The 27,944-nt window shown below is 31.2% G+C and overlaps 7 protein-coding genes across 11 annotated transcripts; 4 read left to right on the top strand and 3 right to left on the bottom strand.

The window, feature by feature from the left end:
- Window positions 1-379: 379 nt before the first annotated feature.
- LOC100748880 (translocon-associated protein subunit alpha) lies at window positions 380-2,397 on the top strand. Its single transcript, XM_003488933.3, has 5 exons — window positions 380-676; window positions 979-1,146; window positions 1,225-1,484; window positions 1,557-1,824; window positions 1,899-2,397. The coding sequence occupies exons 1-5, from the start codon at window positions 613-615 to the stop codon at window positions 1,964-1,966; spliced, it is 828 nt and encodes a 275-aa protein (XP_003488981.1). The 5' UTR covers window positions 380-612; the 3' UTR covers window positions 1,967-2,397.
- Window positions 2,398-2,798: 401 nt separating this feature from the next.
- LOC100749000 (derlin-1) lies at window positions 2,799-3,937 on the top strand. Its single transcript, XM_003488934.4, has 2 exons — window positions 2,799-3,357; window positions 3,451-3,937. The coding sequence occupies exons 1-2, from the start codon at window positions 2,919-2,921 to the stop codon at window positions 3,762-3,764; spliced, it is 753 nt and encodes a 250-aa protein (XP_003488982.1). The 5' UTR covers window positions 2,799-2,918; the 3' UTR covers window positions 3,765-3,937.
- Window positions 3,938-4,536: 599 nt separating this feature from the next.
- On the bottom strand, window positions 4,537-5,832 carry LOC100742471 (60S ribosomal protein L12). 2 transcript variants are annotated; one of them, XM_012384872.3, is made up of 5 exons: window positions 5,681-5,832; window positions 5,543-5,602; window positions 5,468-5,481; window positions 4,893-5,283; window positions 4,537-4,578 (listed from the first exon to the last, which is right to left on the bottom strand). In XM_012384872.3, the coding sequence occupies exons 1-4, from the start codon at window positions 5,715-5,717 to the stop codon at window positions 4,897-4,899; spliced, it is 498 nt and encodes a 165-aa protein (XP_012240295.1). In that variant the 5' UTR covers window positions 5,718-5,832; the 3' UTR covers window positions 4,537-4,578; window positions 4,893-4,896. The 2 variants fall into 2 exon arrangements, with proteins under 2 accessions (XP_012240295.1, XP_033176289.1); XM_033320398.1 differs by having other exon boundaries at window positions 5,468-5,511; window positions 5,573-5,602; window positions 5,681-5,830.
- A 1,100-nt stretch (window positions 5,833-6,932) lies between these two features.
- LOC100741544 (2-iminobutanoate/2-iminopropanoate deaminase) lies at window positions 6,933-8,130 on the bottom strand. Its single transcript, XM_003488957.4, has 5 exons — window positions 7,878-8,130; window positions 7,540-7,700; window positions 7,306-7,374; window positions 7,168-7,223; window positions 6,933-7,087 (listed from the first exon to the last, which is right to left on the bottom strand). Exons 1-5 carry the CDS (start codon window positions 7,946-7,948, stop codon window positions 7,031-7,033), a joined length of 414 nt encoding a protein of 137 aa, XP_003489005.1. The 5' UTR covers window positions 7,949-8,130; the 3' UTR covers window positions 6,933-7,030.
- A 1,233-nt stretch (window positions 8,131-9,363) lies between these two features.
- Window positions 9,364-13,332, bottom strand: LOC100749559 (serine/arginine repetitive matrix protein 1). 4 transcript variants are annotated; one of them, XM_003488939.4, is made up of 5 exons: window positions 13,184-13,332; window positions 11,807-11,994; window positions 10,406-11,166; window positions 10,119-10,270; window positions 9,364-10,002 (listed from the first exon to the last, which is right to left on the bottom strand). In XM_003488939.4, exons 3-5 carry the CDS (start codon window positions 11,162-11,164, stop codon window positions 9,600-9,602), a joined length of 1,314 nt encoding a protein of 437 aa, XP_003488987.1. In that variant the 5' UTR covers window positions 11,165-11,166; window positions 11,807-11,994; window positions 13,184-13,332; the 3' UTR covers window positions 9,364-9,599. The 4 variants fall into 4 exon arrangements, with proteins under 4 accessions (XP_003488987.1, XP_012240300.1, XP_033176288.1 ...); XM_012384877.3 differs by having other exon boundaries at window positions 12,160-13,326; XM_033320397.1 differs by having other exon boundaries at window positions 12,921-13,326.
- A 123-nt stretch (window positions 13,333-13,455) lies between these two features.
- On the top strand, window positions 13,456-15,647 carry LOC100740461 (probable tRNA N6-adenosine threonylcarbamoyltransferase). The gene is made up of 4 exons (XM_003488948.4): window positions 13,456-13,785; window positions 14,388-14,829; window positions 14,923-15,101; window positions 15,178-15,647. Exons 1-4 carry the CDS (start codon window positions 13,671-13,673, stop codon window positions 15,447-15,449), a joined length of 1,008 nt encoding a protein of 335 aa, XP_003488996.1. The 5' UTR covers window positions 13,456-13,670; the 3' UTR covers window positions 15,450-15,647.
- A 266-nt stretch (window positions 15,648-15,913) lies between these two features.
- Window positions 15,914-27,798, top strand: LOC100741741. The gene is made up of 3 exons (XM_024367178.2): window positions 15,914-16,157; window positions 16,389-16,579; window positions 27,515-27,798. Exons 1-3 carry the CDS (start codon window positions 15,914-15,916, stop codon window positions 27,572-27,574), a joined length of 495 nt encoding a protein of 164 aa, XP_024222946.1. The 3' UTR covers window positions 27,575-27,798.
- Window positions 27,799-27,944: the final 146 nt, after the last annotated feature.

Here is a 27,944-nt window from a genome sequence, read left to right as displayed (position 1 = left end):
TGCATGAATACTTCTTATGTAATTGAATCTTAAAGACTTAAGAATTTGAATAATGTAGATTTACTGAAGAAAATGAATATGTACGAATTTTCCATGAAATGAATGTGTTCCCAAACGCCCTCTAATTTATTGTAAGAGTACTTAATACATAAAAATACATGGTTTAAAACGAAGTAGCCAGAAAATATATCTTTCTATAAATATTATATTTCATTGTTTTATATTTACCGCAGAAATTTGTTTTATCTATTAAATATTGTAACGAATATTTTGCTTTGGATATTATATATATTTTTGCATTTTATATCTTTACTCTGTTGATTTTTGCACCTTTAAATTCACAAATCTGCAGCCTAGTAATTCAATTTAGTATATTGGCAACATGAAACCTTTCATTTGTGATGTCCTTTATTTAATGCCAACGCTACGTTAATGTTCCACGTTGTAGGATTGACGATTGCGTTACTGTGCTTCCACGTCGCAGGCAGAGATGGTAGCAGGTTGTGTTATTTCGAAGCACCGTAGTCGAGTGTTGATTTGAAGTGAGTGTTCGAGAAGTGGAATAAATCGGTTTTCATAACAGGAAAGTTAGTTTTGAAACAGCGCAACGAAATGGAGAAATTTAGCATTTTTTTATTACTCTTTATTTCTGCAATTACTTTCACAACGAATAAAGGTAATGGATAATAAAAATCGTCAACTAATATTTGTTTCATACGTTATGATTTATATTTATATTACACATATGTAATATATATTGATAAAAAAAAATTACTTTCCTTTCTTTTCCAGTTTTTCTATAATTTATATTGAAAATATAATTAATGCAACCGTCAAAAATGTCATTTAGTAAATTTGAACTAACATCTTAGATAATAAATTGAAATCATATTGACTGAATTAATTTTTTTATTTTACATATGTTTGTAACTATTTATGTATAAGTAATCCTGTTTGTATTTTAAATTTTTATTACAGTTTATGCTCAAGAAGATGAAAATATAGATGATATCGTGGATATTGAAGGAGAAGATAATTCTGTGATAACAGATGAAGAACCAGAAGATGAAACAACCACTGCTTCATCTGATGCTGATACAACTATATTATTTACTAAACCAGTTTATAATGGATTATCAACATTGGGTATATATAATAAGCCTTTTGAAATCTTATTAATATTTTTAATATTAATATTAATCAGTAATTTATTTACTTTTCTAGAATTACCAGCTGGAAATTTAGTTGAATTTCTTGTTGGTTTCACCAATAAAGGAGAATCTGATTTTATTCTTGAATCTTTGGATGCCTCTTTCCGTTATGCAATGGACTTTAACTTTTATATCCAAAATTTTTCAACTGTTGTATATAACAAAATTGTAAAACCAAAACACGAAGCAACATTAGCATATTCATTTATTCCATCAGAAAATCTTGCTGGAAGACCTTTTGGTTTTAATATTAATCTAAATTATAAAGATTCTGTATGTAACACATTTAATGTTCCATTCTAAAAGTATTGATGCAAAAATTGACAAATGTCCATAATTTTGCAGAATGGTATTGGCTTTAGTGAAGCTGTTTATAATGAAACAGTGCAAATAATAGAATTAGATGATGGTCTTGATGGAGAAACAATTTTCTTATATGTATTTCTGGCAGCATGTGTGATATTGACACTTGTAGGAGGACAGCAACTTCTTTCATCTCTTGGTCGTAAATCTCGATCTTCTAATACTCGTAGAACTCCTGTCGAAGTGGGTACATCGAACCCTAATAATGTAGATTATGATTGGTTACCAAAAGAAACATTAAATAGAATTAGTAAGTATCTCATATTTTATTTACTTTAAATAAAATGTAAAAAATAGCATTTTACATAAAAATCTTCCTTACAGATAAATCTCCTAAAACGCCCAGACAGAGTCCTAGGCAACGAAAAGTTAAGAGAACCGCTGATGATTAGTTGTGTTAATATATGTGTGTTTGTCTGCTGTCGTGTGTAAATAGGAAGTATGGTTTTATATTCTGTAACAATTCTTTAGTAACAAATTTTCACATTTTTCAATCCATACTGTATTAAAGTCTCTCTCTCTCTCTCTCTCTCTACATCATTATTGTACATCTAAAATATCAGAAACAACATTATATCTTATAATGGAACATTTCTAAATAAATTTTATAATTTATTCTTGATGTTATATAATGCTGTGGAAAAGAAAGGGACAACAAAAATTAAAATATGAAACTTTCATATAAATAGTATTACAAAATTTTCATATAGTACTACTATGAAATAACCATATGAATACATGTACATTTTATAATCACTGTCAATTTTGTTATTGATCACCATTTTTGAAGTGCTGTTATATCAATAAAAACAATTTTATATAATTTATTTTTGTATTTGTAATATAGAACTTTATAATAACAATGTAACTACTGGAGAAGCTTTAATATGTATTTATAAGTTATGTATTATTTATAAATTCACAATTATATTAGAAATTTAATATAAGTAAATTCTAAGAACGTTTATTTTTTGTTTTAGAATTTTGTAAGAAATTATACTATAACATGAAAATATGAACAGTTCTACAAAATCTTCTTCATACTATTTTTTTCTTTTTGTAATTGAAATGGAATTAAAATTTTGTATCTTCTTTTACATTTTTTGTTCTTAAATATTGAAAGAATAAGTATAGTCTTCTTACTTACTAATTCTTAATAAGTATAGAAATTTAGAATTCTTACTAGCACCATATCTGTTATTATATGTCCTAACCTAGTCTACGTTGTGTCGTTGTTTAGTCACTAAATAATCACACGTCATACATTGTCATACTGAGTTGTACGTACGTGTCGAATTTGGTGTTATACATATTAATTATTATATTAACGTAAAAATTACAAAAATGTCAGACGTAAGGAATTGGATTAATTCTTTACCAATTTTTACAAGATATTGGCTATTATGTACAATAGTTTGCACGTTAGTTGGAAGATTCGGGTTAATAAATCCGACTTCACTAATACTTATAAACGATCGGTTTATAAACAATTTTGAAATTTGGAGAGCAGCCACCAGTGTGTTTTTCTACCCTTTAAATCGGGGTTCGGGATTTCATTTTTTGATTAACTGTTATTTCTTATATAATTATTCGTTGAGGTTAGAACGTGGAGAATACGATGGACGACCAGCAGATTATTGTTTCTTACTCTTATTCAACTGGATATGCTGCGTTATCATAGGAGTTATTGGTGAATTACATATTCTTATGGATCCTATGGTACTCAGCATATTATACGTTTGGTGTCAATTGAATAAAGATGCTATTGTTAATTTCTGGTTTGGTATGTATTTTTCTTTTTATAAGCATAAGGCTATAAATTTGCCAGTCATTCTATCGTATCTTATATTAATTGTATGTTTCTATAAATCAACAGGTACACAATTTAAAGCAGTATACTTGCCATGGGTATTGTTTGCATTTAATCTCATTATCTCTGGAGGTGGCATGATGGAACTTTTTGGTATTCTAGTGGGGCATCTTTATGTGTTTTTAAAATTCAAATATCCTCAAGAACTCGGTGGACCTGAATTATTAAACACTCCAAAAATTCTTGAATCTTATTTTCCATCTCAAAGAGGTAATATCAGATGGTTTGGAGCTGCTCCTATACAAAGAACACAAACACAACAAGCTAGAAATACATTTGGTGGTCATAATTGGGGACGAGGATATGTTTTAGGAGACTGAATTGTTAAACCTATTATAGAGAAATGTCATTTGATATTAAAATCTTTTCCATTGTTCTCCATTGTTTTAATTTAACTAGTTTCATGAAGACATATGTAAAGAATGTACAAGTAATTTTGGTTTCTAATGTTTTAAAAAATTTCTCAACAATAAATGCACTTAATATGGAAACTCGAAGTACAGAATATATTTCAATAGTGATGAAATAATAGTGTTTTATTCGTTTTAAAATCTGTTGATATTTGCAATTTTATACCTGAATTTCATAAATTATAAATATTTTTTTTATACGTAATATAACAAAGTAATTATATTAATACTTGAAAAATTTTTAATTGATCATGACTTCCTTAGAAATATATAGCTACCTTAACTAGTAAATACATTGAATACATAAAGTGATTTAATGATTTTAAATCTCCTCGTAGTTTAGTACACTTTAAATTTTGGCAATAAAAATTGTAAAAAATTAATTTATAAAAGGAAACAGTCAAATCTAAAGTAAAGATAGATTTTATATGAACGAAAATAAATAGTAACATTATGTTTGAAAATCATTTTTAGTATAGTATTTGCACACAAATTATTCTAACTACATAACATATTTGTTACATATTATAATTAGTATATCTAACATTAAATAAATGTAATAAGAGTATGTTATATGGATGTATGATATATATTCATTGTGTACAAGGTATATGATATATTAAAACATTTTTAATTTATTTATATCCTTAAAAGAAGGGAACATACATAAAAATACAACACATTCATATTAAAAATGTTTTATTTTTTACTCCTTATGATAAATCTGAAACAATGGGAACGTAAAATTTTGTAATTAAAATACTACATATGTATGGTATCTTAAATGATGATTTTTTATTGAGGTTTTCTCCTCAGTAGCAATATCTCTGACAGTCTGTAACAACATTCTAAATTGTTACAGCTATCATGTGGATGGGATGCTAACCCCTACCAAGAGCTCAAAGCAAATACTTTACATAACAATATAAATATCATTTATTTATTTAGTTATCCATCATTTTAGTTGTATAATAAACTCTAATATTTGATAAAATGGAACATTGTGCTGAAAATATTGGCAAGGAGCTCTAAACTTACCATATTATTCATCTGGGACTTGGAGCCTTCCACCATTAATTTCTTCGATAAGATCTCGTGGTGGTTTACCTTCAACAGTACATCCAACTGATTGACATGTACCTAATATCTCCTTCACAGTACCACTAAGGTACTTTGCCATAGACCTCGGTCTCATTGATCGAGCAATGGAAACAATATCATCAAATGATAAATTTCCATTGTGTTTTATATTCTTCTGCCTTTTTCGGTCCCTAGGTGGCTCCTTCAAAGCCTTAATTATTAAGGATGCAGCAGATGGAACCACCGTAATTGTAGCTTGTCTGTTCTGAATTGTTAACTGGACGGTAATTTTCAAACCCTTCCAGTCACTGGTAGCCTTGGCGATATCATCACCAACTTTCTTGGGAGACTATAAATATAAACCAATATTTAAGCACTATATAAATGTTTTTTATTTATTAATAGAACGTAAAATAGAATCAAACAATGAAAGAGGAAAATTAATATTTACAAATATAAAATAGAATAATTTATCAAAAAGTTAGAAGAAATATTGTTTATAAATAATTTAAATTTATAAAATAGAATCTTACTAAACCGAGTGGACCAATTTTTGGAGCCAGAGATGAAGTTGCTCGGACCAATTTTTGGAGCCAGAGATGAAGTACCAATTTTTGGAGCCAGAGATGAAGTTGCTCCTACTTCACCTCCAACGCATCTTAGATAGACTATTGAAACAAATATGCATATGTGAGGAAATTTTACACTCTTGTAATACATATTAAAATGAAATATTAAAAATATACCTATCTTGATTTCATTTGGATCAAATTTAGGTGGCATCGTGATGATAACGTTAATATGCAAAATGAGACACAATCGAATAAAAGAAATAGGAACGACACCAACACGTGGTAAATCTCGTTCGAAAAGAGTGAAAGCGGTTGTGAAATCGAGGTATGTATAACTGCTGTAACATGAACTATATAACTCAACGTAGATTTACATTCAAGTCGTCTAATTGTGACATAATAACACACCATAGTAATAATAATAGAACAATGCGGATGCGCCTTTACAATTTATTAAAATATTCCTAAAACATTTCAATACGCTACAAACATCGATTACAGTCTACTGATTTGGGTACTACAAAGCGTAATAGAAATTGGATACCACCTCCTGCAGTTTTATGAAATGGTTGTTCGTATTCACTACACTTCATGAATTTTCAAACTCGATTTTTCACAAACGAAGTTCTCAACGCGATTTTGTTATTTTTGATCTTCGTCTTATTTTGAGCCATAGAATCTGTCTAACCACATTTGTATCATAAATGACGGACCACCCTTTATGTAACAATACTATTCATATCTGCCGCTATGTTTGGTTGTTGTCCATGTCTATTCTTTAATCATTCATATTCATTCGTATTGTTCGTTAGGATACAGTTATATACGTTTTTGTTTATTTATTACAGTGACATGTTAAACACAAACATTTTAAATATAATTCTTAATTAATTCTTACAATATTTACGATTTTATTTTTATTTTACGAGATAAAAATTACATTTATCGTTACACTTTTGTCATACCATTATAAATTATTATGAAAATACAAAAATGTTTTCTTTCTTTTTTATAATGTAATATAATTTATTTACAACATATAAAAATTCTTCTTCTGCTACACCTGATATTAATTAAAAAGTATTATTTCTTGTAACGAAATACTAATAAAAGTGTGTTTTTTATAAATTTAATTTTTATGTTAATGTTATATGAAATATTTGGTGACTTTCATCAGGTTACTATTAACATTCATTATTTTACGTTTTTTATTTTTTTATATGTCCTGTATAAAGCAAGATATTAGAGGAAACTTCCCAAAAATATTTATTTCTAAGGTTTTTCAATAGTACAAAAATATTTAATATAATTTATGAAAGATATTTCCTATTACTATTTCCCATTATTTATTTTTAAGAAATAAACTTATATTTAAATATACATATGGTAAAAGAACCAAATTGTTATTAATATAATCATAAAAGCTTCATACATAAAAATAGTAAATTCGAAATAATATTTAAATTCTTAGATATAACATATCTCATTAATATATAAAATTTAAATTAATTTTGCTTGTAATATTCAAATTGTTTCTACCTCGCCAACAACAGCAATAGCTTCAATTTCAAATTTTGCACCCTACAACAACATTTTATGTTTAACGTTAGCAGTTAGATTTTGAATTATATATATATATTCATATGTGCATTACTTCTTACCATTGGTAACTTTCCAACTTGAAATGTAGATCTAGCTGGATAGTTCTCCTTAAAAACTAAAGGGAAAAAAATGGTGCATGGATATGTACACAAATATAACATACACTTATATAACGAAAACTATAAATTAAATCTTACATTCTTTGTAGACTTCATTTACATCACTAAACTCATTAATATCTTGTAAGAAAATTGTTGTTTTAACGACTGTAAATAAATATAGAGTAAATATTATTAATGTTTAATAAAATTAATTATTAAAATTATTAATCACTGCTGATAATGTTTATCATCATATTTCTCGATCATTTCAGAATTGAAAAATGTAAATTAACAAATTAGAAAATTAAAAAAATTTTAAATAAATGAAACCTTTGTCATAATTAGATCCAGCTTCCTTTAAGATGTGACCCATATTTATAAGAGCTTGACGAGCTTCTACAGCAGCACCTCCAGCAACAAGTTTTCCAGTTTTAACATCAACACCAAGAGATCCAGACAAATATAAAGTATGATCTACAAGTACTGCTTGGCTATCAAACAAAATTAGTTACATTGTAATTAGATAATTTCATGTATTGTAATTATATATATACTCTATTGCATTAGGAAGATTCTATTTTTGATCTAAATAAATGAGAAATATTATGTATATAATGTAAGACTTGACAAATTCTAAATAATTGGAAAAATATGTTATTATAGCTTACTTATATGGTCCAATAGGTTTTGGACCTAATGAAGATGATATTATTTTTCTTATAATCTTCTGAGATGCCATCTTTATGTTCTCTTTCCCAGTTTAAAACACATTCATTACTTGATCTCAACTTAACTGTTGTGTCGTATATATATATATATATATATGACTTCTTACTTACGAATATTTGATTTTTGATAAACTTTTAACCTCTTATTACGGGAGATACCATATCTTGCGTTCAATAATTCAATTCTTCCTTAAGATATAATTTTCAGAAGAAAATTATTACAATATATTTTTGAATATAACTACTGTAATTAATTTTTATAAATACATACAAAACAGAAAAAATAATACACATATTTCTAAATATATTTTCATATTTGTTTTGTACATAAAATCATAGCCTGTACACTTAAAAGAAAGTTACACCTTTATATAAAATTACAATGAATTATACAGAAATTTCAAATTTAATTTTTGTAACTTGGTAAAGAGCATATTTTGCTAAATTTATTATGATCTACTTCATAATTTTATGCAGTAATCTTAATCTATAGGATAAATAACATAGAATTGGGATTATTAAGAAAATTTCACAATTAAAAATAGAAAGTACTGAAAATAAATTTATATAACTTTATAATGTACCTCTTATCCTAGATATAACTTTATTATGAGTTTAGATTTTTAATAAGAAAGTAATAAATAAATAATTTAATGAGCTTAAATATGATCCTGTAAATTGTATGTCAAATAATTTATCAGTTAAATACAGAGCTGTTCAGGTTTTCATAGTCAAACTTTAAGATATAAAATACAAAAAGAACATTTTACAAGACAAAAATAAGTGCTTATATTTCATTTTAAAATATTTATCATTTCTGTCAATAGGTAACTGATAGTCATTCGTTGTTCTACACAGTTCATTTTGGTTTTGATTCATTTCAATAAATCAATCGACCGCTCATATGAATTCACTATTTGTATTAACATCTGAAATTATATGCTGCATTTTTATTATAACTTTTAATAAATCTTCAAACGAACTATATTTATGTAAATTTTTTACTTATACCCATTCAACATATTGACAAAGTTTAGTTGAAAAAACCTAGAACACTCCACATATTCCGAAATATTTAAAAAAAAATATTTTTTAGAAAATGATGGTAAAGTATTTATTTTATGATTGTAGGCTTTTTTAAATACAAAAACTAATTTCACTTTTTTAGTAACTTCTCATGTTCTTACAAAGTTATTTATGAAACATTTTTATAAAGAAAACTAGAATTTTATTAAATAGAAAATGGTTTTATAAGATCCCTGTTTATCATAAATAAAAAAGTGATAAAACAAAATTAAAAAAATATAAACAAAAATAAATTTTTCTTGGCATTATTATTAATTCGATACACACGTTTATCCTTATTTCTAAATATTTTGATAGATATAAAGTATTACATATAAAGTAATCAAATGAAAAGCGAAAATCTTGTAAATTAATCTTTACTTGATAAATCGACGAAAATGAGGTTTTTACAGCACAGTCATTTTATTATAATATATTTATATTTATATATACGTCTTAACAGCGTATGTTTTCTATATGAATGCATGTATGCCTGTATAGAGCGTTTACACACTTTTTGCACTCCTTTCTAAGGACAACAAATATTAATGATAATGTCTATGAATCAAGAATGATTTGTAATGGGCTTACGCAATTTCAATGAGCTGTATTATTACGTCGCCCGCGTCTCTTTCGAGTTCCAGAAGGACGATTTGAAGAGGTCCATTGTTCATAAAAACGTTCTGCTTCTAACCATTCTTGATATTTGTACCACCATTCTTCCCACTTTATGTAATCATCTAAAGTAAGATCTCGTAGATATCCTCTTGCTTTATAATAATCATATCTAACACGAACATCATCCCAACATTCTAAACCTCTTGGACCTTGTGCTAAAAGTGATTCAGGATAATGTCCTGGTGGTGGAGAATCGTATCCTAGTCTTGCAATTCTCTCTTCACCCTCTATTACAACTTTCATCGCATTTTCTCCATCCTTTGTGATGCGCATATTTTCCATGTCCCTACGATCGACACTCCATTGTGCCATTTTACCAAATCTAAGAAAAAAGAACAGTTTTGTGTTATTATAAGACCTTTATCTTTTTCAAATATATGTATTGTGTTGTTAAACTGATGTTTTAAATTTTACAACATATTAATAATTAAATCATACCGCTCTGATAATGTCATTTTAGGTGGACCCACATGTGATGTTGTGGAAGAACTATCACTGTCTTCACTAGGTGAGGACTCAGGAGGTGGCCTAATCATTTGAGTTGTTCCATGACTTGAATGAGTTTTTTCTACCTTTACAGGTTTACGCATCTGTACAAGTTTCATAGTTATATATTGAAATATAAGAGAGATGTATAAATAAACGAAAAAGATTAAAAATGTAGACAGAAGTATATTAATTTAAAATCAGAACTCATAATTAGTTATGAACAAAGTATGTTTTACCAATGGAATGGGATCTGGAACTCTTGGATCTTCTGGGATTCTAGTGTGATGTTTTTCTTTACGCCGGACCTTGGATTCTTTTTCTTTAATTGCCTTATAGTCCTTTTGATGACGTGGTGGAGGCTGTGGTGTGGGCGGGGGTGTACGTGGACGTGGCAAAGGAGGTGATCTTGGTCTAGTACGAGCTGGTATTACTCGTGAACTTGATGGTACTATTTCTTTTGGATGTGCTCGAGCTCGAACTGGTGTGAGTGATCTTGAACGTGAAGGAGAGGGTTGAGCGATACGTCGCCTTTCCTTTGGTGAACAGACACTGCATGATCGATCAGAACAAGTACTTCCTGTGCTTGGACTGCGTGTAGGTCGTCCTCTGGTATGTGATCTATCGCGAGGTGACCGTGGGCTTCTAGTTCGAGGACTACGTGGTCTTGGTATATGGGGACTTCGAGGTCTGGGACTTCTTGGACTTCGAGGATGTCCTCTACTAGGTTCTCCACTTGCTGTGCCACCGACATATAATTCCTTATATCCACTGTGTCTCCATCTATTTGGATCGCGTTCCTCTACTTCCAAAAGCTTTTTATTCCAATAACTTGACTGAGATTCACGAGCTTTCCGCATTACACTATCTAATTCTCTCCGTTTTCCTGAATTTTCACCGTGCGGTCTGGGTTGTGATACATTGGTATCCATCCGTAACTTACTAGAACTGCTACCACTACCGCTACCTCCTCTTCGTCTATCATAGTCTCGTGACATTCCTAAAACAAAATGTATTACATTTGACACTTGTAATTACTCCAGATGTAAACAACTATCATTTTTACAATTACTTTAAGTACAGTTATTTATATAAGGTGATTCATAAATTCATATCGATATTTCAAGGGTAATTCCTATGTACTTTAGTTTGAAAGCTATAAATGATTACAGAAAATGTTTAAAGTGTCTGTCTCATGCCTCAACACATGTTATTGCATGCCTTAATGTTGTCTGTATATGCAGCTAAAGTATATTTTGTTTTTTGTAAAGTTTACAAATAATTTTTATTTTCCTGTTTCTAGAAAACATTAATGAATTAGGGAAAATAAAATATTGACTGTCTGAAATTCTATCTGATTCATACTGATTAATATTGTTTGTAAGCTTTGGATAATCGCAAGGCATGTCTTAGCTATGTATGCAATAATGCTAAAGCATATACTAATGTGTATTAAGCCATGAGGCTAACCCATTGAACATTTTTTTAATCAACCATAATCTGAAAACTAAGGATATAGGACATATGTTCATATGACGTTTATTTACTGTAATGTGTAGATCCATCTCCTGAAGTACTGGCATGCATTTATGAACCCTCTGCATATTTCATGAATTTTCTATTCTTAAATAGACACATACCTGATAGAAATGTTAGAATAGAAGATATAGGAGGAGCAAAAAGTTGGTGATCCAAACGCCTGCGAGAGCAGTCAACACGTTAATTTTCAATACATGATAGAATGCCCATAAAGATGATAATACGTTGGACTAGTTCGCCATGAGATCTCTAGAAGAACCAGTATCATTCGTCCTTTGGGTCGACTGGCCTATGTAAAAAATTCTATATGTCACAAATGGGTATCATCTGGAGTGGTGAAGCAGTGGAAAAGTTAGTATATATTCCCGATCAAAAGCGTATGTTTTCTCTGAGAATAAAAATTTCGCGAAAAATCCATATGTGGTACTGGACATCACCCGTCGCGAGACCTTACCATCGCCACTCTCTGCATGTCCAGAATTGTAGTACGCTTCGATCCACGATCCATAAATGTTGGTCGCGTGGACTTTTCAATGAGTCGAACCAAATTCAGAGATCGCCCTCGAAAGGCGTCGCGCGCGCGTGTCAAGTCGATCGTGTCCAGGTATTTTCGTGTTTTATTAACCGGACCGAACCGCGAATAGGGTATGAAGTTTATCTCGGGCATTACCCGGGTAATGCCATACCGGACGGCACTCACGTAGCCGATTACGATACACGATAAGATTACTCGCGTCAATCATTACACCGATGGTACACACAGGTGAGAAAATACAATGAACGCCGCGGGTAGGGCTTTTTCGCCCGTTTCTTGACATCGTGAAGGATGTCATCCGCGGAACGTGTCACCTTCTCGGTACGCATCGGAGGATATCTTGTCGCGTCCGATTCGTAGCCACACCGAAACGCGGTAGCACGGAATTTGTGGCTCGAGTAACGGGTACGTCAAGGTCACGTAAAGGCCCGACTGCGCGATTTCGCGACCGGCGAAACTGTATTTTTCGCGACACCATTTCAGATATTACCCGGGTAACACCTTACTGGTGTCGTAACGGAGAACTCAAGAAGATACCTCAAGTATTGGCTTGAGGAGATAAAAAGAAAAGAAAGAGAGTGTCCGAAACCGGGTATATACGCGTATAGCCTCCTTCGCTCCTTTCTTTCGTTAAAAGCGAAGGTCGGCTCTTCTCGCTTTTTCCATTTGCTGGTACACACCTTTGCACTATGTATATATATACATATATATATATATATTTGTTTTAACGTAGCTTCACAAAACTCTTACTCGACAGTATGAAAATAGATCTCTAACTTTTTTTGGTAGCGTTGTCTGCTATTTCGTACCGAAGCGTCAGTGGCATTCATTCGTTCGCACCCGATGGTCACTTTGAAAATCAATTGCCCACCCAGTGAGCGCTATCCGAGGAATTTCACGACATTCACCGGGCTCAAGAACCATTCGAGATAACGACACTCACTTTTCTCACCGCGGCAAATTGCAAACTTGCATTTTCTGGCACGAGAATCGGTGAATCACTTCCGCGTGACGTTTTACGAATGAAGATTGTTTAAAGGAGATTTTCCTTCTAGAGACGCACCAAATGCAAGAAGATGCATTCCAAACGAGATAAGTAACAGATGTCGCTGCAGGAATACGGTTAATCGTAAATTCCTCTCGTTACTTATAAATGATTTTCTACTTTTACATTTATGTGTATTCATTCTTTTGGCAGTTTGTGTCGAATAAGTATTATATATTTTCTATTTATTATCAGAATATATTTTATTATTTTCAACATGCAACAAATATAAATAAATAAATGTCGAGAAAAGTCAAATGAATATGATTCTACTGCGCATGTTGTCTATGTTTTCTATTGGATAATTAATTTACCCATGTGCCAATGGCTTTATACGCCGTAAATTTGTATAGTATCTTTTCGAATTAAACGTATAAATATAAAAATGACAATTGCAATTGGATTTGAAGGTAGTGCAAATAAGTTAGGCATCGGAATTATTCGAGATCAAGATGTTTTATCAAATGTACGGCATACGTATATTACACCACCGGGTGAAGGTAAACTTAACCTTTTATGTGATTACTTTTGATGATATACAATGGCTCACGAAAGTATTTCAACATTTATCACAAAAAGTTTTTATGAATATGTTATGTGTATTATACGAAATTTTTTTAAATTTTGTTAACACTGCAGTGATACACGACTATCGCGATTATAGTAGCAAAATTAGAAATCTAAATGTACATAGAAGTTACAAGATATTTATTACAAACATACATTTAAGACGTAATATATAACACAAATAGTAGTCTTAAACATACAATTAAAGCTAAAGATGTTGTGACTCACTAATATATAAAATAATTGATTGCTCAAATACCTTGACCATTTTTACAAACAGTATGCTTCTAATAAATATCTTGTAACTTTTATATACATTTTTAGATCCGTCTTAAATACCAAGTATGATAATGTTAGTGTTAATAAAATTCCAAAATGTTTTGTATAATATAAGCATAGAAAGTTTCTAAGTGTGTTTAAATACTTACATAATGCATTGTACATAATTCAACAACATACAAAAATGAGTGACATTTATTATTTGTTATTATTTAAAATGTTATATATAAAACGTTTTAAAGTTTGTTTTGAAAAGGATTCCTACCTCGTGAAACTGCGCAACATCATAGAGAACATATCCTCAATGTTTTGCAAAAGGCATTGGATGAAGCTAAAATAACATTAAAAGATGTGGATGTAGTATGTTATACAAAAGGACCAGGAATGGGTGCACCGTTAACAGTTGGTGCATTAGTAGCTAGAACTGTTGCTCAGATATATGATAAACCAATGGTTGCAGTAAATCATTGTATTGGTCATATAGAAATGGGGCGATTGATCACAGGAAGTATAAATCCAACTGTTTTATATGTTTCTGGTGGAAATACACAGATTATTGCATACTCTCGACAGAGATATCGTATTTTTGGTGAAACAATAGATATTGCTGTTGGAAACTGTTTAGATCGTTTCGCAAGATTATTAAAGCTCTCAAATGATCCTAGTCCTGGTTATAATATAGAACAGTTAGCAAAGAAGTAAGTTGTTTTATTAAAGTATGGTTTATTTGTTTATGTATATTAATTTCATTAATTTCATTTATTACACATAATATAATATTATATACATAGAGGGACAAAATTAGCTCCATTACCTTATGTAGTAAAAGGGATGGACGTGTCTTTCTCAGGAATTTTAAGTTACATTGAAGAACATCTTCCCAGTTGGCTTGACTCGAAAGAATTTACTCCAGAAGATTTATGTTTTTCTTTACAAGAAACAGTATTTGCTATGCTTATTGAAATTACTGGTATTGTTATTGCTTGCGATACAAGTACAAAATTGTATAAAATGGAACAGAAATTATATTTTTAATAATATTATAGAGAGAGCAATGGCCCATGTAAAATCATTAGAAGTATTGATTGTTGGTGGTGTAGGATGTAATGAAAGGTTGCAAGAGATGATGAAAGTGATGTGTGAGGAAAGAAATGCAGTACTTCATGCCACAGATGAACGCTTTTGTATAGATAATGGTGTAATGATCGCTGTGGCTGGATTACTTCAATACAAAAGCCAAGGGCATACTCCATGGATGAAAACAACTTGTGTACAACGATATAGAACAGATGATGTACATGTTTCCTGGAGAGAATAACTTAATTTTATATATACTTTCTTTCTTTGGCTTTGTTTAGCTATTATCTGAAATATTTACTATTATTGTTGTTATAAAATAGGAACAAAAGAAATATATTGTATACAGTAATAATTCAACATTTTTATTATCATTTTGTATCATACATATGTCAATCAACGTTAGAATAAATGTTATGATATAGACGTAGACCTAGAACGTAGATGAGTCTGGTTACCTTTTATTATTAGATATATTTAATTTTGAAATTGCTCTGTCTACTGCTTCTTTATCACAGAACTTCTATTAATATTATAATAATATTAGGTATTATTAAAAGGTATAAACCTTCACGTTATTTTAATCAGCTATCTAATTCAATAAATCGATCAACCTTATTAACAACATTTGTTATTTATCGATTCAAATGTACCGCGTATTTGTTCTTAGCTTGATAAATATCTTGCGCGCGCATATATCTGCGCATGCACAAACATTATACAGGTTCAAAATTGATATCGAGCTATCGTTGTGAAAAGAGAAAAGCGAGCGTCATAGGTGGAGGTCAAATTTTCATGACACGCGCGATAGACAGGGTAGCGTACGATATTCGTCGACGCAGGCGCGCGTCTGGCTGTAGTCCAAACAATATCTCCGTCGGTAGTAGTAGCAGTTATAATATTAGTAGAATTCGTATCGTCATCATTACCGGATATACGATCCAACGCTGTTAGTAGTTATGAACGTTAAGTTTCGTTTTGCTTAATCTCCATTTCTATGAAAGTTATTTTGCCAATTTTCTTTCGATATTTTTATTATTTAATAGAAAGATCCTACAATAAAGTTTTTATTCTAGAATCGTTTTTTATGAATATGAAACGGATAGAAACGCAAAATTTCTTTTTTTTTTCATTGTATCTGAGCGCGGCTATGTCACGTTAACCATTTCCTAATCGATAGACGCGCGAACATCGATTGCAGCGCTTAGTGTGGAACAAGTGGCAGTACGATACCGTCGTCACTGCTCGTCACTGTTCGTCACTACTCGTCACGGTGCATTATTAGTCGTGCTACTCACGGCAAGATGTGTTACTATACCACGGTGCGCAATGTGTCTTTCCGGACGAATGGTGCCCGTGTTTAAAACAGAGGTGAGTCGCAAAAATTATTGTACTTCTGGTTTCGTTTCTACTACCACTCCACGTCTATTTCCGTATAGGAGCTACTTCGTTATAGAATCGTACCGGTACACGTCAAATACTGTCCCCGAAATACAGACCCAGATAACTTGAATTTCTCAGCTGCTCGTCCTTGAATCTCACGAAAATCATTTGCTTCCACACTGTTTTATTATTGCTCCATTGATCTCGATTGTGTCGTATCATATCATCACAGATACACAACGTATATCGTTACTATCCGTGCAATTTGACAGTGATTTCGAATCAGATTTTTGTGTCATTAAATTCAGTTGAAAAATTGTCACATAGAACTCGCTAGCAGAATAACGTAGAATAAAAGTCTGGATGCGAAAAATATTATATGTAATAGCATGGAAGCAAGCCATTATTACAAAAACCAGAAAAGAAACAGAAGACAGAAACCAGTAAGAAATATCTTGTCGCAGAACGTATAGAAAACAAAAGAAGTATTGACTGTAATATACATCCTTTATATTATATGCTTCAAACAATTCCATTTCAATGATCAAAAAAAAAAAAAAAAATGATATAAAACAAGCATGACTACTGCATAATCATAGTTGCAGTCATATTTTTGCAACAATTTTGCATATCATATCCGGCACACAATTTGGTTATATTTTATACCAGATTTATATAATTTTTGATTTTCACATTGATACGAATACTACAATTATGACAGTTGACGGTACGTAGCAAGTAATTACTTTTCTTTGACCTATATAATGGAATAAAGAAACTGTGCGACATTTTCAATGTGCTTGCAATGTATCGATAGGTGTAGGTTGTAAATAGTCGTTCTTTACTACTGTCCGGTAACGCTTACCATTCATCTTCACTACTGTTATCCGCGATAACCTGAACACACGATACTTTATCAAGATTTTTTTGAAATTACTCGCGACTACATTTCGTGCATAAGATTGCCTTTGTGTGTCTTTTTTTTTATTGCGCTATGAATTTGAATCGCTGGCGACGTTATTAAAAGCAAAGAATTCGAAATTGGCGTATCTTACGACACTTCGCGAATATTTTTGCTAGCCATACAACATCATATTGACGCGTAGCCAAGATCCAGGTCGTGCATCCAAACAATACGCGGACATGTATTTAAATAATACGGCCCCGAATTATGTATTCGGTTGCTGGCTGTGATCAACGTCTTACATAAATATTTTTCGAAGGAAAATCAGGGTTATTTACAACAGAAATAAGAGGGGGAAAATGAAAGAAGAAATGAACGTGCACGTCGACGTTACATCGATGGCTTGCTGCACGAGTACTTTATCTCCATTTTTGAAACTTGAGTTTTTACATGTAACAAATAATTCTTGATTGTTTCTTTGTGCTGTATAAAAATCACATTTATATCTATTTCATAGATTTATTAAAAATAATATTTTTGTTTAATATATTTAATGTATATAGGGATATTTTCAAGAACCATGATCCATCTGTATCAATTTGCAACTAATTTTATAACAGCATTGATTAACATAAGTACAATGCAAAAAGTATCTATTTAATTATAAAGTAGCATTGGGTTTTCAAAACTGGTTCTCTCGTAAACGTTAAAACAGGACATAGAATATTTCTGCAGTATGCTACGGATACGTATGTGTATAGGAGCCAAATAACGGCGAGAAATAATAATTTAATCGATAAGAGGAACATTGAGCATAACGAGCTCTCGAAGTAAACCAGGGATGTAAGAGGGAGACTGGGTCTGGAATTATGCCACGAATAAATGCCGTGACGTGACATTTAAAGTTGTTCTTTGTAGAGCATCACATGGATAAGGAATCGATTCGTTCGATTCCAGACGGAAATCCAATCTTCTGCCAATTTTTTTTAACGTTCTACGATGATACGGAATACATAGTTTCGTTGCGATAATAAACAACTGCGAAGAGCAAAATTTTGAAACGCTTCGTACTCTTCGAACAGAAGAGAAGTTATCCTGAAAATCGCTACATAACCTGTGACGCTGTAACCGTATTAAATTAGATGTTCTACGTATATCGATACTTAATTTGCATTAGAACAGAACGTCCTAGTCTAGGAGATTTAAAGACGTTCAGACGATCGTTCAGAGATCGGAGTATTTCGTTTCGCGCAGTTGTTTCCGCCCACATGGATCGATCTGCGTAAAGTAGATACTGGAGTGTACTCCGAAAAAGCTTTTAGAGTATAGCCAACAAACAATTGCCATGGAATTGTAACAGCATGTTGTTTACCCGTGCGTTTAGTTTTTCAAAAGATCCTATTATACGCTGCTGTTCATACAGTGATCCATAAAAGTATGTAAACACTTGTCGCAGAAATTTTTTACGATCGTCTTACCTGTGTTATAGAGAACTTTTTGGTATGTTTCATTGACGCTATACTGAGATACAACTATTGCGATTATGTCGGCAAAATCTGAAACCAACTTGAGAATGTTACATACGAGGATCGCAGGACAAAACATTATAAATTCTTGTTGAGATTTTTGATTTTAATTGTCGCCACGACCAAAGAAAAATATTTTAGTAGAAGATAATTAAGAATGGAAAGAATCTGTTAGGTTCAAAGATACGGTTGATGAGGTTTTCGAAAAGGCAGAGGTATAAACTGTTAACGCAAACAATATTTTGATATTTTATTTCAGTATCTCCATTATTTTAATATTATGGCAAACGATACTTTTAAAGGGTGCGAAATAGATGTTTAGCCGCAGAGTCAAATAACAGTAACATGTCGTGTTAACAATGTACCGAATTTTAAAAGTGCCTTCCTGCAAAGATTGGAAAATGTGAGTAATAATCATGCGCTTTCTTTGTATTCCTTCTATGAAGAACATAATTGTGTTTTTTTTCATTGCCCTGTTCGAAAATTATGTGACTTATTAAGAACTGGTAAAATCTTCGCATGAGATCTTGTTATTGAGATAATAAAAAAAGATCAGAAAATATTAATTAGTATTTTAAATTAAATTAATACTTTTGAGCAAAATACTAACAATTCTTGAATTATATACTTTTCAAGAAGTTACAACAGATTTGAATTAAAAAGTGTCAAGTCTTTTCATATTATTTATATTTATAAAAATAAAATATTTTTATTTGGTAGATAGTCTAAGATTTTTCCACAATAGATACATATTCTATGTGCTTTAGAATTTTGGAACTGTCTTTCTTTTTTTCTATCTCATTATTTTGATACTTCAAAACCAACTGAACATTTTGTATGCATCTCAACTTTAAAGCAATGTAATCATTAGTATATCTGAATAATGTGGATTTTAAAGAAACAAAATCATCAGCGTTAGGTTGATCTTAATTCTAGATTGTTAACATTGGGTTACCAACGATTTATCATTAGACTGCGGATGTTTACGCAAATTTATATTTTTATAAATACAATTAAAGAAACAGAACCTAAGCAAGAATTTGTTTCATCCATTAAATCATGTATCAAGTATTGTACTTTGAGTATGTTATACATTTTTACATATCTGGCGCGTTTTGTAGATTCTTGCGCCTTTAAATTTCCCATAAATGCACAAACATCCGCGGTCTAGTAATTACTTTTGACACTAAAATTTTACATGCGATCATTTTGAATATTCACTATTTATCGTTCCATTATTCCGATACTAGGTACTGATTGATGTATAATGTCTTTCGTATTTTTGTTGAAACATCGTGCTCAGTAAAATTTCGTAAATTGTATTTACCATGGCTCACGAAACTATTCGAACACCCCTTAGAAACTTTTCATACGTATATACCTTTATACAAATTTTTTATGCTTTTTACACATATATCGTAGAAAATATTTTGAGATCGCGTTAGTACTCTAACAAAACATGACTGTTATGATTATATTGTTAAAATTTGTGATGGATCTGAAAATGTATATGTACAAGCTGCAATATATTTATTGGAAACATACACTTCGCAAACATCACCAAGAGTCAAACATTCAAACAGACAATTGTTCACTATATTAATAGGTCAGAATATATAATGAGACCGTCTTTAGCATTAATTGTATGTTTAAAATTATTCACATTGTATGCTAATTTTTCACAACGTATATGTTTGCAATAAATGTCGTGTAACTTCTATATAGATTTTTGGATTGCTTCCAAATTTTACTATTATAATCGCAATAGTTGCGTCTCATTATAGTGCTAACTGAAAGGTCAACAAGTTCCGTATAGCGCACATAATACATTCATAAAAATGTTCTATGCTAAATGTTCGAGTACTTTCGTGAGTCATTGTATATTTTTAAAAACTTAGAGGTGCGAATGTATATAAAGTCTAATTCGCGTACAATGTGATAAAACTAAGCTAGATTTCAAATTCGTAATTATTTAAAATTATTACTTCTTTGTAATTTGATATTGGTTTACTACTCAGGATACACGCAACTGGCTAAGCTATAATCCTGAAACGATAGAACGTAGAAAAGAATTTCATTAGGTAGAATCAGACTGTTCCGAATGATGTATGGCTTTAATGTATATAGAATTTTGAACAATTCATTACTTATACCTCTGTAATACGTACGCCCAATGCATTAATTTTCTATTTGAAAATAACATGATCCCGTGATGCGATACGTTAAAAAAATGTGACAAATTTTCTGCTGCTACATCATATTTTAATATTATTAGTATAATATTAAGAGCATAACAAACTCTTTTCTGAAAAAGATAATTTCCATAGATTTAATCAGACATTTCGACTGTTAAAATTCTTAAAATGAACTAATCGTTTCCAGAAGATTATGAAACTGAACTTATGATTTGACCTGACTTGCAAATATTATGGCAGTTGACGCAATTATAAACAATTAATCAAAAAGAAGAAAGAAAGCATCGAATATAATTCATCCGAAACGATATTTCACGATCATATTCATCTAAAGTATGAAAAGAAAACATAAAAAAAATCATAGGTGTATAGTTAAAATAATTGCTAATGATCGTGACGAGATCTCGCGAGACAGTTGGAAATTTCCTAGCTTCTAGCGTTAAGCGTGTTTGTGACGATGTTGGATCATCGTAGAAGTAGGAACCAATTTGCTTTCTTTTCCTCTTTTTCACTCTTGTCTTGCTTTCCTTCTTCGCTACTTGTTCCTTTGCTTACAGGAGTATAGTGGAGTCATTTATTTCTCGACAGAGAGTTATACAGATGTGTTTACTTTGCGTATGTTTACTTCGCATCTACCAATGGACTTAAGGTGTACAGGAGAGAAAATTCGAGTAGGTGATTTCTGGTAGGATTGTAAATTAGTCACGAACGAGATCTATATTTCTGTTACAATAATTTCCGTTCATATGACGAACGCTGCCAAGGTAATTAATATATTTAGCGTTCAATGAAACAATAGGATGTGCCTATAACAATTAATAGATTTTTAATGAATTTCGAGTAAAATTCTTATTTGCGTTACATAAACATTTTTGTTTATGCGACGATTGCAATCGATGTAACCTACGCGTTACAATATTCAATGGAACAGAACAATTATGACAATTAAATACGTAATGATTCAATGAATCTAGGGTAAAATTCTTATTGATTTGTAATTGTAAATTTTTTCTCATTTGTAAGATAATTAATTGCTATAAAAATAATTTGTATGCTAGAGTATTTAATTGAAAGTGTCTGTTTTGTTTACTTTGGAACAGTATCATTTTCACTATTTTCTACGAAAAATATGTTTCTACTGTGTAAGATATTATTGTTTTAGAAATATAATTCAAGGTTAAATGCGATGTGATCGTACTATTTCGTGACTGAACCAGCTTCATAGAACGTACATATAATGCCATTTCTTATCATAGATCCAATATGATTTTTTTTAATACTGCTATTTTATCTTAGATACGCAAACTTCTGAAGTTTTATTGTAGAATTAAATGTCCTTGTTTTTTCGTTTCTTTAATTTTATTTCAAAGAAATTTTATTGGAACTTTTTATAATCAGCACAAGAAAGTGCCAACCAGTCTCGAACATAGTCTATTTATGATAAAAATAAAAAAGAAAATAAATTAAAGTAAGCAATCAATTCATTCAATCTATTATATTATTGTCATTTTAAAAATAAATATTCTATATAAAGTTCGAATAAATCATTTTTGTGTGATTAACGCGTTCAAACAAAAGAATAAATATGTAACGTAGAAATACCGTATTTTGCATAATGTTCGAGTTATAAATAGTAAATCCAGATCATTTTACGACGTAGCGTTATTTGTTTTCAGAATTATTCTCAGTCCAGTTACATTTGAACAATGCGTATCGGCTTATGTATATGACAGAGTTTGTGCATCCGATGAAGTTGACACAATGGAATAAAGAATTATTTGAAAAATATTTATTAAAGTATAGAACGAAATAAAGATTTATTTCATTTGAAAATCATTTTCTTATCCAAGTAAATTGAGTTCAAACAACTAAAAAGGTCAAATAATGGTAATAAGGTTTTAGGATACACAAAAATATGTATTTTCTAAAATATATCAGAAAGATATATCTCTTTTTTCAACTATGTTCTGGATAAATGATATTGCAGTTAAATGAATACTGTATAACGTATCTGAGAGATTATTAATAAAACGTAGCTCTTAATGAGAAGACATAATTAAAAAAATGCAGATGCTGCAGCTAAATAGATTGTTAGATAATATATTATTTAATCGCATACCTTTCAAGAAATGAGTTCATCGAACATTATTCACAATTAGCCTCGTTCCTTGTAGCGAAAAGACACTAGAAATAGTTTTTTGTAACAAAACTGCTCTTCTCAAATGCAGTAAAAATAGTTGAAGATGAGTTTATATAAATAGCTTATCTCGATATTAGAATAGATGAATTCTTGTCGCAACTGATTGCTTCAGTTTATAAAAGCATCTGTATAATGCTTTCACATTAAATTTGTTAATAATGAAAGATTCGATTGGAAATAAAAATATTTTTGATAATACTGGAAGTTGAATAAACTCGCGCGAGCGAGACTGTTACCAAACGCACAGTTGTTTGGAGTTGTTTGTCCTTGTTTGAACAACATATATACATAGGTAAATGTAGTAGATACACTGACCTTCGTAAGATTCCTTTATCGTTGATAAGGTGTTTTGGTTGATTTATAATAACATTATTTGTATATTACCAGAGTACAAATTAATGATATGAATTAACAATTTGACGACAAGTAATATTATTTCAGGAAACATTAATTCAAATCAAAAGATAAAATAAAAAATTAATAAAGAAGAATCTAGTAAACCAAGGCATAATTATTTCAAAATAACTATGTGTCAAGTAAGATGATAATAATCATTTTTGACATATTTTATTTCATAGATCTCACAGATCTATTGGTCATTTTAATGAATAAAGAAATTTCGCATGTTTCTATCTATAATTTTACAATTGAAATAGATTTTTATACAATGGAAAATAAGGAAGTGCAAAGACTTTGTCATATATGTGTATATAACTTCGTAAGTGAAATAAATGTTCACGTAGCCAAAAAGAAACACGCGCAAAGATCTTTTCATTTATACTTTTGTAACTGAAGTACACTCTGTCACGCAGTGAAAAACAGGCAAATACAAAGATCATTTCTCTGTCTCATTTTTAATTTTATAATCGAAATACAATCCTACACAGTCAAAAATAAGCTAAGCGCCTGGGTACTTTTGACCGATACTGTATGTATAAAACTCTTACGTAAACTGCACACGATGTATAGACGTTGTTTCATCTCTACACGAGGTATTGCCTTGTAACAAAAGCATTGCGTGAAAATCCAAAGCGTTCCTACCTTCTTATCGTGCATGGTTAATAGCTGTTTATTGTGGTTCCGTAGCATTTCGTCAAAATAATCGCTCTCGTTACATACTGATCTAGACTTCGCACGAAACCACGTGCACGATTGAATCAGGACTATCGAGACAGGTGCTTTTCGCCGTGAATCTAGGTCAGAGTGTATTAACCTCGTATATAAATAGTACTACCAGCAGTACATGGTGTTTCGGGCAAGCAGTTTTTAGGTTTCTTTCCGAAAGCCACCTTTCCTCTAGTATTTTGATTTTTCGCCTTTCTGCTCATTTCTCTTCGTTTCTCTTTTCCGATCAGGCGGGTTTCTACGTTTCGCTGCGAACGCGCACGGCAATAAAGAAAGGTTCTGCCACACGTACGAAAATAGTAACGCAGACGATGATATCAGATTTGAAATTTGGCCTCATTAGAGGCGATGTGCACTTGTTTCTGTCGTCCGAAACGATCGTTTGTAAGCGTGTTAACTCATTAAGGGACAATCCTACCTTTTGCGACGCAACATTCCATTCGTAATCGTTTCTCGACTAATTCGTGTTAGTAAATTCAGTTCGCTTCTTGATATTGCGATTATCAGTCTGTGAATGATCACGCAAACGCGAATTTTTCTTTCTTTCGTTCCACTTAAGCAGAGTCTTTATAATCCATAGATAATGCATATTTAATGTACACGGTATATATTATATGCAGTAAATAACTTGTAACTTCTATATACATGTTTAGATTGCTTCCATGCTTTATCGGTATAAATCAATAACGGTATTCAAAAAGTTTCACATAACACACATGATACTTTACGAACAAATTTTTTAGGAGAAATGTTCAAGTACGTTTCCGAGTCACTGTATAAGTATTTATAAGCAGGGAAAAAGTTGATTTTGTTGTAACAAATTGACGGTGTTACTGCAATATTGAATATATAGATTCTCTATAATTTATAACCACATTTTTTTTGCAAGAAAAGAAACGAAAGGTAGATAGAAATTTCTATCAAGAGATGATAAAAGTGTTTTTTCATTTTGTACTTTCTTTATAATGCCTTGCATATTTATATGTAAGAAAATACGCAGGACTGTTTGTGATACATATTTATATCATCAAATTGATTTCATTTGTCAGGTTTAATATGCAATAAGTTTAAACCGTGTATCTGCAGCTTGGAGTTGTTGCTTCGACGTGAGATGTAGTAGTTTGTGCTTCGGATTAAAATATTTCAGTTCAAGTTTATGGCATGTAACGTGAATTGTATTGTGAACAAGGAGCAAGCGTACGGAAAGTTTCAAGATGGATATTTCTCAAAGATACAAGGTATTATATTTTATGTGCAATTTTTCGTCACACCAAGCGTCGAAATACTTATACATCTAATACAGCAAATACAGTCGGAAACAAAAATAAGTGAACAGTTAATGAAAGCAGAGAAAAGACTGAGATTTAATGGAATTAATACTAGCGTTATATACGTAAATTTTATTTATTACGTATCCTCTAATTACATAGATTATTTAGTAAACAATTGAAATTAATATTTACATTTTGGTGTGAACAAGTCGTACTTAACAAAATTTCACTGATAATTGTTTGTACTATCTGTCCACTTATCTTTGTCCTCTACCGTATGCTACATAAATGTAAGACATGTAATACGTATATTGCTACGTATGTTCCTACACTTAAACATACAGGGCATATGTATTACATTATTGCTTGACTATTGGTGGGTTAAGCAGCACTTGTATATTGTGCTTCTCGTATGGCAATGAAATTTTGTTTCAAACACGGTGTCGAACAAGATACCAAAACACTGTAATAAGATAGAAAATAACGTGGATGACTTATTTTCGTGTCAGCTGAGAACAGGCAGGCAGCCGAGTATCAGAAACGTTAAGAAGGGATGGGGAACTGCGATTCGAGGAATGTTGGAAATAGCTCCTATTATTCGGCTACATTTCGTAATATCTATACATAAGCATATACCGATCACAATACCGTGTATCGTATAAAATTACACAAAATAGAAGGTGATTTTGGAAAATGGATCGAGTAAATCATATACGAGAATTTTACATTAACATGCTCTGTCACTTATCGCACCTTACCGCGATCTTTCTTCATATTCAGACTATCCGTCGCATTTGTAAAATAACTATAATATAAACTATAACTAGATAATATTCTTGTAACAAGCTTACCTCAGAAACAAAATAGTATAAAATAGACACAAAAAAAAAAAATTAATGAAATACAATATATCAAATTATATATCAAAATTAGAAATAAAACATAAGGATAATTATATATCTATTAGCGACACGTATGATTTTTAAATAATTTTAGAGATGCAATGTTTATATTGTACTTTTATTGTCATTGATATCTTATTAACATTGATATCTTGAAAAATCATTTTTTTTAATGCGACATACTTATTACGGATTTTTCGTCAAGTAAATACAGTCGTAAGAGGAATCTAAAACGAATTGTGACTATTCTTATCGTTGTGATTCATCCTATACTGTATACTATGTATATACACTATGCATGAACTATGAAATACTGTAGTTGAAACGTACTAATACTAGGATGAGTTACATTGTCTTCTTATCCGTTCCATTTGGAACATACAGTGGTTCATAAAAATATTTAAACGCTTCGGAAATTTTTATAAATATATTATACAGGCTATTCATTTGCCGAATCGGTTAACGTCGTGAAGCAAAAAGTGGAAAAAATTGTAGGAATTGTACAAGATAAATATTACACGCGAAATAAGTTGGTACTAAAATTTCAAAAATTTCAAAAAGTGAGGCCGGCCAACTTGGCCCGTGAACGGCTCATACGTATTACACGAAAGCTTTCGAAATTTTGTCAGCATTGTAAAATAAAGCACAGCAAACACTTGCAGCAATTCTTTTTGAATACTATTTGAGTTCTATTTATCCAGTATCGTTGATAAAAACATAAATTTGCATAGATATCCATAGTCCAATCATATCATAGTTCATCGCCAAATGAATTCAAAATTCCGAATTTTTCTGTACAGATTATGACGTGGCGCGGTTTAACCGAGCCAACGGAAGGGCACAGACGTAGGTACGGATGAAGCACAAGAAGGGTAACCTGGACGAGGAGGAGGAGGAAGAAGACGAAGAAGGAGAAGGAGAGGAAGAAGACGAAATCGAAGACGACGAGAAACAGGAACAGCAAGAATACAAACGGGACAAAGGAGGAAGAAGAAGAAGAGGTTCGCGTGGAAAGAGAAGCGAGAGATCGTTACGTTTAGCCGACGTGTCGGTGTGATCATCGGCTGGTACATTTGATGCTAAGTGAAAAGAGATTCGAAGACGTCTTAACACTGGCGGACGGGGAACGCAATGGGAGCGCCGTGGTCACGGGCCCGGTGCTATCGTCGTCGTCGTCGTGCACGGTGCCCTACATCGGCACCGACCAGGGTTTCGTGTTCGAGGGTGGCG

Source organism: Bombus impatiens, unplaced genomic scaffold (genome assembly GCF_000188095.3).
Source record: "Bombus impatiens unplaced genomic scaffold, BIMP_2.2 scf_0311, whole genome shotgun sequence".
In the NCBI taxonomy this organism is placed as follows: domain Eukaryota; kingdom Metazoa; phylum Arthropoda; class Insecta; order Hymenoptera; family Apidae; genus Bombus; species Bombus impatiens.
Note: the sequence above shows the minus strand (reverse complement) of the source record. Positions and strands in the feature narration are given on the sequence as shown.